The sequence below is a fragment of the Salvelinus fontinalis genome, chromosome 16 (assembly GCF_029448725.1).
Source record: "Salvelinus fontinalis isolate EN_2023a chromosome 16, ASM2944872v1, whole genome shotgun sequence".
Lineage (NCBI taxonomy): Eukaryota > Metazoa > Chordata > Actinopteri > Salmoniformes > Salmonidae > Salvelinus > Salvelinus fontinalis.
This window is the reverse complement of record NC_074680.1, coordinates 29834406-29850522: the sequence shown is the minus strand read 5'-3', so window position 1 is coordinate 29850522 and position 16117 is coordinate 29834406. Positions and strand designations below refer to the sequence as shown.

The window sequence follows — 16117 nt, the reverse complement described above, 5'->3', positions numbered from 1 at the left end:
GGCCGTCATTTTGAATAAGAATTTGTTCTTATTAACTGACTTGCCTAGTTAACTTCTTTGGGATAGGGGGCGCTATTTTCACTTTGGGAAAAAATCGTGCCCAATTTAAACGGCCTCGTACTCTATTCTAGATCGTACAATATGCATATTATTATTACTATTGGATAGAAAACACTCTCAAGTTTCTAAAACCGTTTGAATTATATCTGTGAGTAAAACAGAACTCATTTGGCAGCAAACTTTCTGTCAGGAAGTGAAAAATCTGAAAGAGGCTCTGTTCCAGGGCCTTCCTATTCATTTGCTTGAAATCTATGGATATACATGCACTTCATACGCCTTCCACTAGATGTCAACAGGCAGTGAGAGGTGGAATGGGGTGTCTAGCTTGATCTGAGGTCGAACAAGAGCTCTTGGAATGACGTGACCCCAAATTTCCATTGTTCAGCAAGGCGAGGGAAGGAACCCTGGATTGCCTTCTGAAAAGCTTTCGGTATAGACGGCTAATATCTCCGGCTTTGATTTTATTTGATACATGTGATAATATCATCGTAAAGTATGTTTTTTCAATATAGTTTTATCCGATTATTGAACGTTTGGTCGGGAGTTTTGGCGTTTTCCGTTCTCTGCGTTTGGTGAAGATGGACAACTTCGCGCCACTTGATGGCGCCACTTGATTCGCGCCACACTATGATGTTATTTCGTATTTCTGTGGAAAATGTTTAGTACTATTTTCCACCCTCATTGCAGGCACTGTCTCGCTATAACGTACTAAAGTTATTTTTAGAATTCTAACACGGCGATTGCATTAAGAACTAGTGTATCTTTCATTTGCTGTACAACATGTATTTTTTAGTAAAGTTTATGATGAGTTCTTTGATTAGATGAGTGTCAGAAATATATCCGGATAATTTTGTGCAGTTTGGCTACGTATTCACATTGTAAAACCACGATTTGTACCGCTAAATATGCACATTTTCGAACAAAACATATGTATTGTGTACCATGATGTTATAGGACTGTCATCTGATGAAATTTGTCAAGGTTAGTGAATAATTTTATATATTTTGCGATCGCTACCTTTGCGGTGAATGAATGCGGTTGTGTGGTTGGCTATTGTGGTACGCTAATATAATGCTATATTGTGTTTTCGCTGTAAAACACTTGAAATCTGAAATATTGGCTGGATTCACAAGATGTTTATCTTTCATTTGCTGTACACCATGTATTTTTCATAAATGTTTTATGATGAGTATTTAGGTATTTCACATTGCTCTCTGTCGTTATTCTTGCTGCTTCAGTGCTATTTGTGATTGTAGCTGCAATGTAAAACTATGATTTATACCTGAAATATGCAAAATTTTCTAACAAAACATAGATTTATTGTATAACATGTTATAAGACTCTCATCTGATGAAGTTGTTTCTTGGTTAGTGACTAATTCTATCTCTATTTGGGGGTTTTGTGCAAGCTACCTGTGCTGTGAAAGAAATGTCTGTGCTTTTTTGTATTTGGTGGTGAGCTAACATAAATATACGTGGTGTTTTCGCTGTAAAACATTATTATTATTTTATTTTTTTTAATCGGACATGTTGGCTGGATTCACAAGATGTTTATCTTTCATTTTCTGTATTGGACTTGTTAATGTGTGAAAGAATTTTGAATTTCACGCGCTGCCTTTTCAGTGGAATGTGGGGGGCAGGTTAAATAAAAGATTTAATAAAATTAATGTTTTGGTACTACTTACTAGAGAGCCCTTCTTTGTCTACACCCATTCAGCATCGTTCACACCCTCTTAAGCTTTAGTCCCACCCATCTCTTTAAGGGTTGATTCGAGCGTTCTGTACTAACAGCAGCAGTCAAGCTAACTTGCTAGCTACTTCCAGACACAAATGAGAGAACAGCTCACTGTACATTACTAACCCAAGTAGAGCTGGTTAGGCTGTTAAGTTATCCAGAGCGTTGGTGACTGCAACTGTGCTATCAGGTTGTCCATTCGTAAATTCAGAGCACACTCTGGACGCTCTGGCCGATGAGTAGGGTTTATCCATTGGCTAGCTTGCTAGCTACTTCCAAACAGAAATTAAAGAACACCCCACTCTGACCATTTTAGTCACCCTAGCACAGCTGGTTAGGCTGTTATGTAATCCAGAGCGATGGTGACTAACTGTACAGCTGGCAACAATTTAATACCGCTTTCATCCCTTCTTCTGTGGCTAAACCAACTATGCTAGTAATTTAACAATTGTATTCATATTTACAGACAGCATACAAGTTTGTTATTAAGACACATGAAACTTCACATGTTCCAGAAGGCATTTCTGAAAAAAATGCATTTTAGATTTTTTTTTTTAAATGTAAAGTTTATGTTCAAACGGCTCTCCTGGGAAGAAGTGACCCGCGACATACGCCTAGTTTCCTGAAATGGGCAACATACGAAAAATGATCAGGCCTATTATACATCTTACTCTAGAAATGATTGGTGAAAACAAGTCTCGGTTGGAACTGTTGCTGTTAAAATACAACTAAACATTTTCATTCTGAACTGGAATGAACACATTGAAGCAAGATGCTGTTTTGAGGCCAACACACTCACACAGTTCTGGGTTGCTCATCTACAGCAGGAAGCGGTCTCCTGCCTGACTGAAAGCAGTAGATGTTCTGGTCTTGTTTGGCACCACATAACTATGCGAGTCAGGGCTCTCAACACTGGCATACTTAAAAAAACAAGTACAGAAACAGACTGAATGCTAAGCATGACCTCAGGGTTGCACTGTCAAAAACTGATCCCAGAATAGACTTGTTGAAAACTTCAACCAGCCACACACACACCTCTCATTAGGAGTGTGTGTGTTTTCTGGTCTACATCTGTGTGATGTGATTAGTTTATTTCAGTTCAGAATGAAAATGATTTATTGTATTTTAACAGCAACAGTTCCAACCTAGACAGATATGTGTTTTTAAATGGGGAAAAATAAACACAAATTGCTATTTATATGGGTATTTCATTGATATTTGTTTTAGTCTATATTACGTTTGTTTCAGGCATAAGGGCAATGAAATGTACCGATATTTATGTTTTTTTAAGCTTGGGTCCCAGTAAAACACAGAATTTCTCATTTGGGTCGCAGGCTGGAATGGTTTAAGAACCCCTGGCCTAGTTGAAACACCCAACTCTGAACCACAAATCCCCTTTGCAACAGGATTACAATTCTCACCTGAGCCCATTGTCTGTGTGTCCCTCTTGGTATCCATCTCCTCTCTACATTGACTTTTCTATATAATAAAATACCAGAGCAGATTGGAATTTAAAAAAAAGTTCAATTCAGTCAACCACTATACAAATTAATGACTAGAGTAAATGTTGATACAAGCCTAAATATTTGTAATATTTTCAGCTATTTGCCCATTTATGTGTCATATGGAAGCTTCCCTGAAGTATCATTATGAACTACTGTCAATCATTGACTGATGTAATCATCCTATGCAAACTTGGCTCTCCACTGTGGTAACACTATATGACCAGTCAATATCATTTGTTTTAACTTATGCCATTGAAAGCATCTGAGGCATTGTAAAGCAACTGTTCATTTGTTGTCACTAATAAAAATCACATCATCTCTTAGTAGAGTGGTGAGCAGTCTCTGTGTGCCTAAAACAAGACATTTCACTGCACCTTAGGGCTGGGCGGTATACTGCATTTTACGATATACCGGTATTGATGCGCCTGATGCGTAAAAACTGGTTTGGGTTTTTACATTAACTTCTATAAAAGGTATTTGAATGTTTGGATTGTTAAATGTGGTAAGCCGTGTGTAAAGTCCATTTTTATAGATTACTCCGCTACTTTAGTCATCCCTCTCCGCTCTCTCTCTCTCCATTCCACACAGATCTACAGTAGGCCCGCCCCGTCACTCAAGGAGCGCATTGACAGTTTACACGGTCAATGAAGCACGTGCAACAACGTTGATGACAACGATGCTGTTTTCACTTTGCTTCTTAATATAAATCCACTAGCGTTCTATAATTATACTATTAGTTTGTGTTTCTTACATCTGCAAATGGCTAGTTTGTCTTTTAACAAGTTGGGCCTAAATTGGTTTGGCCGCTAATGCTAATCGCTAGTTAGCTAATAAATGTACTGAGTCAGAGAAAACGTAACTAGCTATACTGCCTTATAATACCAGTGATGGTGTAGAGCTAAATCAGTATGTTTGTGCAATAGTATCTTCTAAATCAAAGAAGAATACGTGAAGCATGAATGTGTTAGCTATGTGAAATAGCTAAGAGACAACATTCAATCTAGCCAAAGATTATAGGGTCCCCTAGGAAACAACACTTGTTCGTACCCTGTCACAATAACTATTCCTACTCTCGTAGCATCGTTGTACCATTAGGTGCAAAAACTCCACATACCCAGTTGCAGCCCACTTTTTGGAAGCGAACCACTACTTCGTCCTTACGTTATAGTCGGCATCGAACACGTCACCCTCCCTAGGAGGAGAGAGGGTGACCTTGACAATTTATTTTTTAAACGAGAGGCTGCCTGGATATTTAATTTAAAGAGCCTTGCTCCCTTCGGTCTCAACGTCGACTTTGATCCGAAGCCATTCTTGCGAATGTGATTTTGCTATTCATTGTAAATGTTTGCAAGCTTATGTAGCCAAATTGTATCTATGATTGTATGCTATCCATTCATGTGTTTTATATGTTCAGTTTATATCTGTAAATAACCATTGCTATCAAGCAACAACCAGGTATGATTACAGACACCTATGTGTGTCCTTTGAAACTATATAAACTAGTGACCCGCAGTGTTTGTCATTATACCCTGATGACAGCTTGTCTTTCTAAACGTTGGTTATAAAATGATTGCTTCTGAGCTCCCTAGTGTGCGGCTCTCCTTTTCTTTTTCCAAGTGTTCTACTCCACTAGCCAGCACCTCGCCTGAACAGGTGTGTGTTTCTTTCGCCTCCACAATAACTCTTCCTGGCATTTTTCATTCGTTGTCATGTCAAACATTATATTCATAGTGCACACTATTATATTCTAACTATAGAATTTGAACAATCATTCCATTTCCATGATTCCAACAGTTCACACGAGTATTTTTCTCTAAATCGCGAGTCAAATAGTAATTGCAACATTTGGTTAAAAATAAGGCCTAGATTGTTTGCTCATATTGTGCAGCTCTTAAGTGGCAATGTGGAAATAACCTCAAATTAATACAGGAAGTTGAGAAATTTATCATTTATTTTTAGTTGAAGTTTAATTGAACAGAATAAAACAAATCAGGATGGAGAAAGACCCATTGAAATCACTTAGAATGTATGTGTTGCCACCCTAGGGTGATATATTTTGGATATATCGTCCAGCCCTACTACACCTATCCAGTGTATTTGATAAATATGTTTCCTCTCCTTTCAAAAAGGCACTCTGTGTAAAGAGAACCTTTGTGTGGACAGCCCTAGATTACTCACATCTACAGCTGAGGGGCAGCAAGATCTGGGAAAATTACATAGCAAACATTCCACGAGCCATAGGCACAACACTATGCCCTTAACAAGCACAACTCTGAAAACACCTGCAAGCAGCAGCCTTGCCTGCAGCAACACCTGCTTGGCTACCACAACATCCTCTGGCAGACAGAGAGCCAACAGGAGAGGGAGGTTGCTGTGTGGCAAACAGAGAAGCTACTGCCCATCCACAATACGACTCACCTCTACACCAGCACTCCTTAGAGATGCTTGCTGCACAGGCAGATCCACCTTTCTCCTACGTCCCACTTAAAAGCTCAGTCAAACCCTCTTTCGTTCTTTCCATTCTCCATCTCTACTATAGCCTAGTAAACCATGTCCCTCTGCCATTACCACTCCATTCTCTCCACTCAGCCCCACAGACAGACCAGCACAGCCCTGCTGGCCAAGTCATAGAGGGCACCTAGCAGGTCAACTATAACACTCTTACCCCCGGCAGCACCACAGACACTCACTCAAGCAGGTTTCCGTACCGCTGTAGAATCAATCAGACAAAAATGTATCACAAAAAATATAAAAACATGATTGTGTACAAATCAGTTTGTTGTTGTAGTGGGCCCACGCTCCCCTGTGCTGCTTGTTTGGAGCGAGTGGGTCTGCAAGTCTAAAGAAACACCTCGTGGATCAGGTTACCTCTGAGGGGAGGGTGTGGAGGGGAGCAGGGAGAGGCCAGGAAACAGCAGAGGGGGGCTCTATGGCGGGTGCTTTACACCCACCCCACACCATGTTCCAGTCTTCATTCTATTTCGGCTCCCTTTTTAAAATTCTGCTCCCGAGGTCAGAGACCCAGCTTACGTATTACACAGAGACGTGGTCCTAAAAACAGGCATCTCCCCAGCTCTCTTCCTTAAAAAGTCTAATGCAGCCTTTTATATCAAAATAAAATAATTTCTGGGTAACATTTAAGTACCCTACTGTTATTGTTTTCAATTAAAAATGGTCAAAAATAAACAATTAGCAATTTCTAAAGCAATAATTAAGCTAGGACATGTCAGTGGTCTGAGTGGGGAGGGGAAAACAAAAATTGCCAGAGCGGTTTGGAAATCTTTCTTATTGGTCTATTAACCAAGGCAAGTCACCTATCCCACCAAAACAGGCTGTCATTTCAGATGGTCTTTTCAAACAGCTCTTACACTAAAAAGGGCATTATCATTATTTTCACAATATTATCCCAACCTCAGTGTGGAAATATATTTAAAAAACAGGAAAATCAAGTTTGACTGCATTTAACCTTTAACTTTGGCATCACTCCACCAAGACTTCAGTAAAAAGAGGAAAGAGGGATTCTCAACTTCATCTAGGAAATGTGGAATGAGGGGAAAGGGTTTTCCTGACCTGGCCAAGTGTTTGGAAACCCCTCTGCCATGGAGCATTAGGACACACTAATCCTTTCTCCAGGCGCCGTGTTAGGCTCATACTACTTCTTTCTCTGTCACTATCACCATCCCTCTAACTCTCTGTGTAGAGGCTCTTAAAGAACTACCACAACAAAACTCCTGACTTGCACACTGACGGAGGCAACAAGCAGGCCTGGAACAACTAACGGGAACACAATATCTAGGAATAAAAAGGTGCTCTTGTTGAGGCCATGGGCTCTGCAGCCTAGCAAATAAAAATGTGTATCATTGTTGATGCGGAGTGAAAATCTGTCCCCTTTCCACTTTCAAGAAAACTGAAAAGAACTGAAACATTAGGAGGTTGTGATAAAGTTCCAGGAAAACCATATCATTTCCCTGGCTGTGACTAGCAGGCCAAGTCTGATAGGCCTCCTTCCCAGTCTCACCACTCTCCAGAGTACATACTAAAGCAGTCTGCCCCTATGGGTCAAAGGTCAGTCAGTGGATAATTAAAGAGGGCTTGTGGCGGCGCAGCGTGGAGGGACGAGGCATCGCCAGTCTCCACAACCTAGTTGGATAGATTAACCCAGGCCCTGCAGCTCAGCTAACAGGCCACAACACAAACACACACATACCATTTCAATGCATTTAAGCTCTGCTGCTGCGTTTCACTGTGGTTTCACTGTGCTCATCCCTTTAACTGGACCAGCCCTAAAGGCTATGATTTGAGACACTTCTAGCAAGTTAATAAACCACTGGACTCCTAGATCTGCATCTACTTGGTGTGCTCCTTTGAGGAGTTATATAAATGGAGGAGATTAGAGCTAAAAAGCTGTCTCTAAAATGGAATCCGATATATTTATTTAAAAAGGCACTAAAACAAAGATGACAATCTTTACGTTTAAGAATTCTGAATTATTGTGGCCAATATATTTGCACCTTCTATCATGCAGGTGTTAATATAAGGACATAAAGGGTATACACTAAGAGTACAAATCATTAGGAACCCCTGCTCTTTCCTTGACACACTGACCAGGTGAAAGATATGATCCCTTATTGACGTCACTTGTTAAATCCAATTCAAATCAGCGTAGATGAATGTAACGAGACCTGTTAAAGATGGATATTTAAGCCTTGAGAAAAGGTGTGTGTGTGCCATTTAGAGGGTAAATGAACAAAACAAAAGATTGAAGTGCATTTGAACGGGGTATGGTAGTAGGTGCCAGGCACACCGGTGTGAGTGTGTCAAGAACTGCAACGCAGCTGGGTTTTTCATGCTCAACAGTTTGCCGTGTGTATCAAGAATGGTCCACCACTAAAAGGACATCCAGCCAACTTGACACAACTGTGGGAAGCATCGGAGTCAACATGGGCAAGCATCCATGCGGAACGCTTTCGACACCTTGTAGAGTCCATAACCCGACGAATTGAGGCTGTTCTGAGGGCAAAAGGGGGTGCAACTCAATATTAGGAAGGTGTTCCTTATGTTTTGTACTAGAGGTCGACCGAATAAATCGTAATGGCCGATGAATTAGGGCCGATTTCAAGTTTCATAACAATTGGACACCGATCAGGCGATTAATTTTTTTATTTTTTTTAAATGGTACACCTTTTTTAACTAGGCAAGTCAGTTAACTTCTTGCGACTACAGGGGGTGCTGTTTTCTCATTAGCATAATTGCATTACAGATTAAACGGCTTCCTACTAAATTCTTTATCGTACAATATGCATATTATTACTATTATTGGATAGAAAACAGTCTCTGGTTTCTATAGGCGTTGGAATTTTGTCTCTGAGTGGAACAGAAATCATTCTACAGCAATTTCCCTGACATGGAGTCAGATTTCACACATTTTGGCCCCTGATCTGGAGTCAGTTTTAAGGCCACTGTTATTGCTATGAGCATACAGACACTGCTTACGTCTTCCCCTGGATGCCTTTACGTGATGACGATTTGAATGGTGTCGATTGCCCAATCACAGCCCCTATAAAACAAAAACACGTGTAGGTAGGAACTCTTTCCCAGATGCGTCATGCGCGTGGAGGACACTGAACGGCTCTTTTTCCAAGCATTAGTGTAGCCAGTTATATTTTTCCGGTCATGTTTCTACTCGTTATAGGAGTTAAAAACATCATAAGGTAGTTAATTTAAACCGTTTCATAGCAATTTATATCCGTTTAGTGCGATTTTGAGGCATTGCTTTGTTGTGCACTTTGACGCGCTGGGCACATTTCGGGCTCCCGGTCGTACGTTAGTGGGCATTTCGACGGACAAGTGGACATCTTTCGACCAAAAGAAGATTAGACCCAAGAAAGAATTCTTTGCCCAAGATTCTGATGGAAGAACAGCTCACAGTAAGAACAATTTATGATGATAAATCGTGTTTTTGACGATAAATGTTAAACGTTTATGTCGCCATCTTGTTTGCTATAGCTTCGCTTGGCGCAACCTGTATTTTAAAGGATAATTTAAAAAATGTAAATCAGCGATTGCATTAAGAACTAATTTGTCTTTCGATTCCTGTCAAACCTGTATTTTTTAGTCAAGTATATGATTAGCTATTGATTAAACTAGATCACTCAAAGATGGCGACCGACTTTACCAGGCTTGTTTTGCTACTATTTTCATTGTATAACCACGTTTTTTTATGGCTAAATATGCACATTTTCGAACAAACTGTATATGTATGTTGTAATATGATGTTACAGGAGTGTCATCTGAAGGATTCTGAGAAGGTTAGTGAAAAAATTAATATATTTTGGCGATGATATGATCTCTCTTTGGCTAGAATCAGTGCTCGGGTAACGTTTGCGTATGTTGTATGCTAATATAACGATTTATTGTGTTTTCGCCGTAAAACACTTAGAAAATCTGAAATGTCTGAATTCACAAGATCTGTGTCTGTCCATTGCTGTGCTGTGTATTTTTAAGAAATGTTTTATGATGAGTAAATTGGTAATACACGTTGCTGTCTATAGTAATTCTAGGAGCTTTGGTGAGATTTGTGATGCTGGCTGCAATGGCAAACTATGATTTATACCTGAAATATGCACATTTTTCTAACAAAACCTATCCTATACCATAAATATGTTATCAGACTGTCATCTGATGAGGTTTTTTCTTGGTTAGTGGCTATCAATATCTTAGTTTAGCCGAATTGGTGATAGCTTACGGTTGTTGAGAGAAAATGGTGGACAAGAAATGTTGATTTTTGCTAACGTGTTTAGCTAATAGATTTACATATTGTGTCTTCCCTGTAAAACATTTAAAAAATCTGAAATGGTGGCTTTATTCACAGGATCTGTATCTTTCATTAGGTGTCTTGGACTTGTGATTTAATGATATTTAGATGCTACTATTTAATTGTGACGCTATGCTAGCGATGCTAATCAGTGTGGTGGGGGGGGGGGGGGGGTGCTCCCGGACCCGGGGTAGGTGCTCGTTAGAGGTTAAGAACATTTCTTATTTTCAATGGCGGCCTAGGAACGGTGGGTTAACTGCCTTGTTCAGGGGCAGAACGACAGATTTTTTACCTTGTCAGCTCGGGGGATTCAATCATGCAACCTTACGGTTAACTAGTCCAATGCTAACCTCCTGCCTCACGAGGAGCCTGCCTGTTACGCGAATGCAGTAAGAAGCCAAGGTAAGTTGCTAGTTAGCATTAAACTTATCTTATAAAAAACAATCAATCAATCATAATCACTAGTTAACTACACATGGTTGATGATATTACGAGTTTATCTAATGTGTCCTGCGTTGCATATAATCGATGCGGTGCGCATTTGTGGAAAAAGGACTCGTTGCTCCAAGGTGTACCTAACCATAAACATCAATGCCTTCCTTAAAATCAATACACAGAAGTATATATATTGTCACGGCTCCTCCTCTGCAGTGCAGGGGGTGGTTCCTCCTGCAGGCAGAGGGTCGTTAGTGATTGGAGCCACCTGGGCTCAGGGTATAAAACTGCTTACTAATCACCTCTTTCTGTCTCTCTCTGCTCATGATTTGTTTGTTCCTTTGTAGTTTTGCATAGTTTTCACTCAGTCATGTTCACACACACATATTCACGCATCCATGCACTTTACATACACCTTACATCATGATACTTCCACACCTCATTCCTTTTTCTTAGTTTAAGTTAATAGTTTGTTTATAATAAAGAACACTTTTAAATTGGCCTATACCTGTTGTTCGTGTCCCCTCATTTTTGTCACAGGCTATGAGCCGGCTTGTGACAAGTGGGGACTCGTCCGGGATAGTAGTTAACTTGGGTTAGTTAACAACCCAATGCACATTTGTGGCCTGCTGGAGGTCATTTTGAAGGGCTCTGGCAGTGCACCCCCTTGCACAAAGGCGTAGGTAACGGTCCTGCTGCTGGGTTGTTGCCCTCCTATGGCCTCCTCCACGTCTCCTGATGTACTGGCCTGTCTCCTGGTAGCGCCTCCATGCTCTGGACACTACGCTGACAGACACAGCAAACCTTTTTGCCACAGCTCGCATTGATGTGCCATCCTGGATGAACTGCACTACCTGAGCCACTTGTGTGGGTTGTAGACTCCGTCTCATGCTACCACTAGAGTGAAAGCACCGCCAGCATTCAAAAGTGACCAAAACATCAGCCAGGAAGCATAGGAACTGAGAAGTGGTCTGTGGTCACCACCTGCTGCACCATTCCTTTATTGGGGGTGTCTTGCTAATTGCCTATAATTTCCACCTTTTGTCTATTCCATTTGCACAACAGCATGTGAAATTTATTGTCAATCAGTGTTGCTTCCTAAGTGGACAGTTTGATTTCACAGAAATGTGATTGACTTGGAGTTACATTGTGTTGTTTAAGTGTTCCCTTTATTTTTTTGAGCAGTGTACTATATTAACTACGACCTAAAACTTCTTACCTGGGAAAATTGAAGACTCATGTTAAAAGGAACCATCAGCTTTCATATGTTCTCATGTTCTGAGCAAGGAACTTAAACGTTAGCTTTTTTACATGGCACATATTGCACTTTTACTTTCTTCTCCAACACTTTGTTTTTGCATTATTTAAACCAAATTGAACATGTTTCATTATTTATTTGAGGCTAAATAGATTTTATTGATGTATTATATTAAAGTTAAAATAAGTGTTCATTCAGTATTGTTGTAATTGTCATTATTTACATTAAAAAAAAATAATAAAAATTTAAAAAACGGCCGATTTAAATCGGTATCCGTTTTTTTGGTCCTCCAATAATCGGTATCGGCGTCGAAAAATCATAAAATCGGTCGACCTCTATTTTTTGTACACAGTGTATAGTGCACAGCAGTGCTGCCCAACCCTATCATCATCATCATTGAGGCATGAATGCAGAGCAAAGTCAGGCACACAAGCAGAACATAAGAGCGCGACTGGGCATAGTGTCATTCTGACTAACAACAGGACATGAACAGGAGACAGCTACCCACCCGGTGCTCAGAGAAAGGAGAGGACATAACCTGAGAGGTCTGCACCCTGCTCGCCCAGAGCTCTGCCATGTTCTGCAACTGCACTGGCAGGTAACAGTGTCAGACTAACTCACTCACAGCCAGGAAAATAGACTATAGGGTGGCCCTGAGTGGATAAGAGCGAGGTGAGGCCATGCCTAATGGGGCACAGACACCCTCAAGAGGGAGGGATACACCCTGGCTGCTAAAGGCGGCTGAGGTTGAAGGGGGGGGGGGGGGGTCTAGGCTCTGGCTCCTGTTGGGGAGCATTTCAAACGTCACTCTAGTCTCACTAACAGCCTGTATAGAGCCAGGCCTGAAGGAGAGGACTGACCTGCCTGTGAATCAGCAGGCTTCCTTCCTGTCTGGGCGTGCAGGTCACATCACACAGGGAAGGGATCACTGCCGCTACCTTGCTTTCCAAACAAGGTGCATGAATTGAGGAGCAAACTGAAGAACAGGAGAATGAACAACCCCTGGAGGACAATGGAATTCACTTTTAAAAATTAAAGATGTATTGGCATTCATCAGGGTTTTTACAGAAACACAACTAAAACAGAACAGGCCTTTCTGCCCCATTCTGTAAAAACCCTGATAAATTCCAAAACACGAAACGCGTTGGTTCTACTTTCAGCAATAAAAACATGGTGAATTCCAGTCATGCATGTCACACAAACAACAGCATGCATATACACTGACGTATATAATGTATGAGCATAGAGGGACTCAGATAAACACACGCTCACACACTGGGATTGGCCCAGGCTTTCATGAAGAAATGACCTGGCAGAACTGATGAGCAGGAACTAGGCTGACTGCTAGCTTCCCACCATGCTGGTATCGACATTCACTACTAAACACACCACATCACAACACTCACAGGTTAGCACGACAGTTTTGATGTTGGGTTGAGAGGAGGGTTAGGAGTAGAGACTAAGTAAGTAGTAGAGTTGGGGTAGTTGATAATAAATCCTTACCCTTGAGCAGGGGCAGGGGCGTGAGCTCGATGGGTTTGCCCTGAGACCGGAATTGGGACGAACTCTGCGATCGCTTCTGCTTGGCCTTCCTGACAGACTTCCGTGAAAATCCGTCCACTTTGTCCACAGATGGAGGTGTGGTTGCTGCCGAGGACATAGCCCTGCTATAGGAGGTGAGACAAGGACAGGTCTCAGCTTAACATCTAGCCACAACACACACAAGACAGCTTCCTCACAGCGGTGTCTGTACTAAGGAAATGTCCAGTTGTGTGTGCTGCTGATTATGCCTCATAGCCATTGATTAGGTGGCCCTGGAGGGGAAGCCGGAAAGCCACACTGTACACAACTAAACCGCCTGCTCAGTCAGAAGAGGTGAATACCAACTGCACTGAACACAACTAAACCGCCTGCTCACAGTCAGAAGAGGTGAATACCAACTGCACTGAACACAACTAAACCGCCTGCTCACAGTCAGAAGAGGTGAATACCAACTGCACTGAACACAACTAAACCGCCTGCTCACAGTCAGAAGAGGTGAATACCAACTGCACTGAACACAACTAAACCGCCTGCTCACAGTCAGAAGAGATGAATACCAACTGCACTGAACACAACTAAACCGCCTGCTCACAGTCAGAAGAGGTGAATACCAACTGCACTGAACACAACTAAACCGCCTGCTCACAGTCAGAAGAGGTGAATACCAACTGCACTGAACACAACTAAACCGCCTGCTCACAGTCAGAAGAGGTGAATACCAACTGCACTGAACACAACTAAACCGCCTGCTCAGTCAGAAGAGGTGAATACCAACTGCACTGAACACAACTAAACCGCCTGCTCACAGTCAGAAGAGGTGAATACCAACTGCACTGAACACAACTAAACCGCCTGCTCACAGTCAGAAGAGGTGAATACCAACTGCACTGAACACAACTAAACCGCCTGCTCACAGTCAGAAGAGGTGAATACCAACTGCACTGAACACAACTAAACCGCCTGCTCACAGTCAGAAGAGGTGAATACCAACTGCACTGAACACAACTAAACCGCCTGCTCACAGTCAGAAGAGGTGAATACCAACTGCACTGAACACAACTAAACCGAATAGCGCATGTGCGCCACATTTTATCCACCAATTAAGGCAATTCATAATTAGATTATTTACTACAGGTCTCAAGAGTCTGTGTGTGTAAGAAGAAAACCACAGTTTAGCAGCGTGAGGGACGGCACTGACAGAAGGTTTGCAGCAGAGTTAACAAGAATCCATCGATCAGGTCAAATTTATACAATGTCTCTAATGCATTATAACTGGTAAAGGGCCAGGCAGAGAATAAGAAATAGTAAAGACACTCAGCCCTGAACCCAGACACACAATCATGTCATGTAGCTTGCCCTGAGGCTGTGGGTGGCATTGATAGCCATGGCTTTATCAGTCTGTTCACTGATCCAAGGGTGAAATATAGTTAATCAGAAGTCTCATTGCTGCTTACCTGCATAGCTCCACAGGTCTTGTGTTATCATGGCAAAAAAACGAAACAAAATCTAGACAGCACAAATACTTCCCTTTCCCCAGAAAACTACTGTGATAGTTTCCCATTCAAAACTGGACAGGCCAATTCAAATGTTTTACAAAGTGAGTCAATGGAGCCAGAGAACATGTTACAAAAGCCCTGCCACGGCATATCATGAAAACACAAAAAGACATGCAAATAGCATCACCACCTGCCACCATGCAGTGGAGATAAAGGAGCTGCATGGTCAATCCGACATCTGCATTGGCCAAGCAGCATTTACAGTGATACTGCCTCTGCAAAAGTAAGGGCATTCATACATCTTATACTTCGTGGAGCGGAGCAGAGCTGTTGAGCAGAGCTGTTGAGCAGAGCTGTTGAGCAGAGCTGTTGAGCAGAGCTGTTGAGCAAGAGCTGTTGAGCAAGAGCTGTTGAGCAAGAGCTGTTGTCAAGGAACTGAGAATGTGTTTATACAGGACCTCCCGCCCCCACCTATAGTCAACCAATCATATCAATGCGGAGCTTCACGGAAACCACCGCAGATCTCAATTACCCCTCTGGAGGCTCCGCAATTGAGTTACACCCTCCATATGGCATCTCCGACCACATTTTCTAATCAAGCATGAATTTGCTTTTAGGCTACAGACAATGTAAACCCAAGCACACTAAGGTGCATGGTATTCACAAATCAAACCCCAAGCCCTAATGGTTGAGGAACGGGTGCTGCTGCTGCTACACAAGGGACAGTGCTGGTCGGGCATAGAGCACAGTACAAAGCCTCCCCATGCCTCCTACATTAGCGACCAGATGACATCCACAGTCTGGGGGGATTAAAGAAAGAGAGAGTGAGTGAGAGCGCAACAGAGGGGGAGAGAGAGCAAGAGGGTGTGCGAGCGACACAGGGCGGGCGGGCGCTCGCTCTCTCTCCCCCTCTGTTGTGCTCTCACTCACCCGCCCGCCCTGTGTGAGCGAGCAAGCTACAGAGGGGAGAGAGCGAGCGAGCTACAGAGGGGAGAGAGCGAGCGTGCTACAGAGGGGAGAGAGCGAGCGAGCTACAGAGGGGAGAGAGCGAGCGAGCTACAGAGGGGAGAGAGCGAGCGAGCTACAGAGAGGGAGAGAGCGAGCGAGCTACAGAGAGGGAGAGAGCGAGAGCGAGCGAGCTACAGAGAGGGAGAGAGCGAGAGCGAGCGAGCTACAGAGAGGGAGAGAGCGAGAGCGAGCGAGCTACAGAGGGCGAGAGAGCGAGAGCGAGCGAGCTACAGAGAGGGAGAGAGAGAGCGAGCGAGCTACAGAG

At 42.4% G+C, this 16117-nt stretch overlaps 1 protein-coding gene across 6 annotated transcripts in view; it reads right to left on the bottom strand.

The window, feature by feature from the left end:
* Nucleotides 1–16117, bottom strand: part of LOC129812972 (serine/threonine-protein phosphatase 2A 56 kDa regulatory subunit epsilon isoform-like) — a 91106-nt gene that overhangs the window by 59889 nt on the left and 15100 nt on the right. For 4 of the 6 annotated variants that reach the window (XM_055865019.1, XM_055865017.1, XM_055865020.1 and 1 more), the window contains exon 2: nucleotides 13310–13473. The exons of 1 other annotated variant lie outside the window; for it this stretch is intronic. In XM_055865019.1, the coding sequence (XP_055720994.1) occupies nucleotides 13310–13466 (157 nt within the window). In that variant the 5' untranslated portion in view covers nucleotides 13467–13473. Of the gene's footprint in view, nucleotides 1–12666; nucleotides 12809–13309; nucleotides 13474–16117 lie in introns of those variants that run through there. One more of the 6 variants, XM_055865022.1, reaches the window with a different exon arrangement.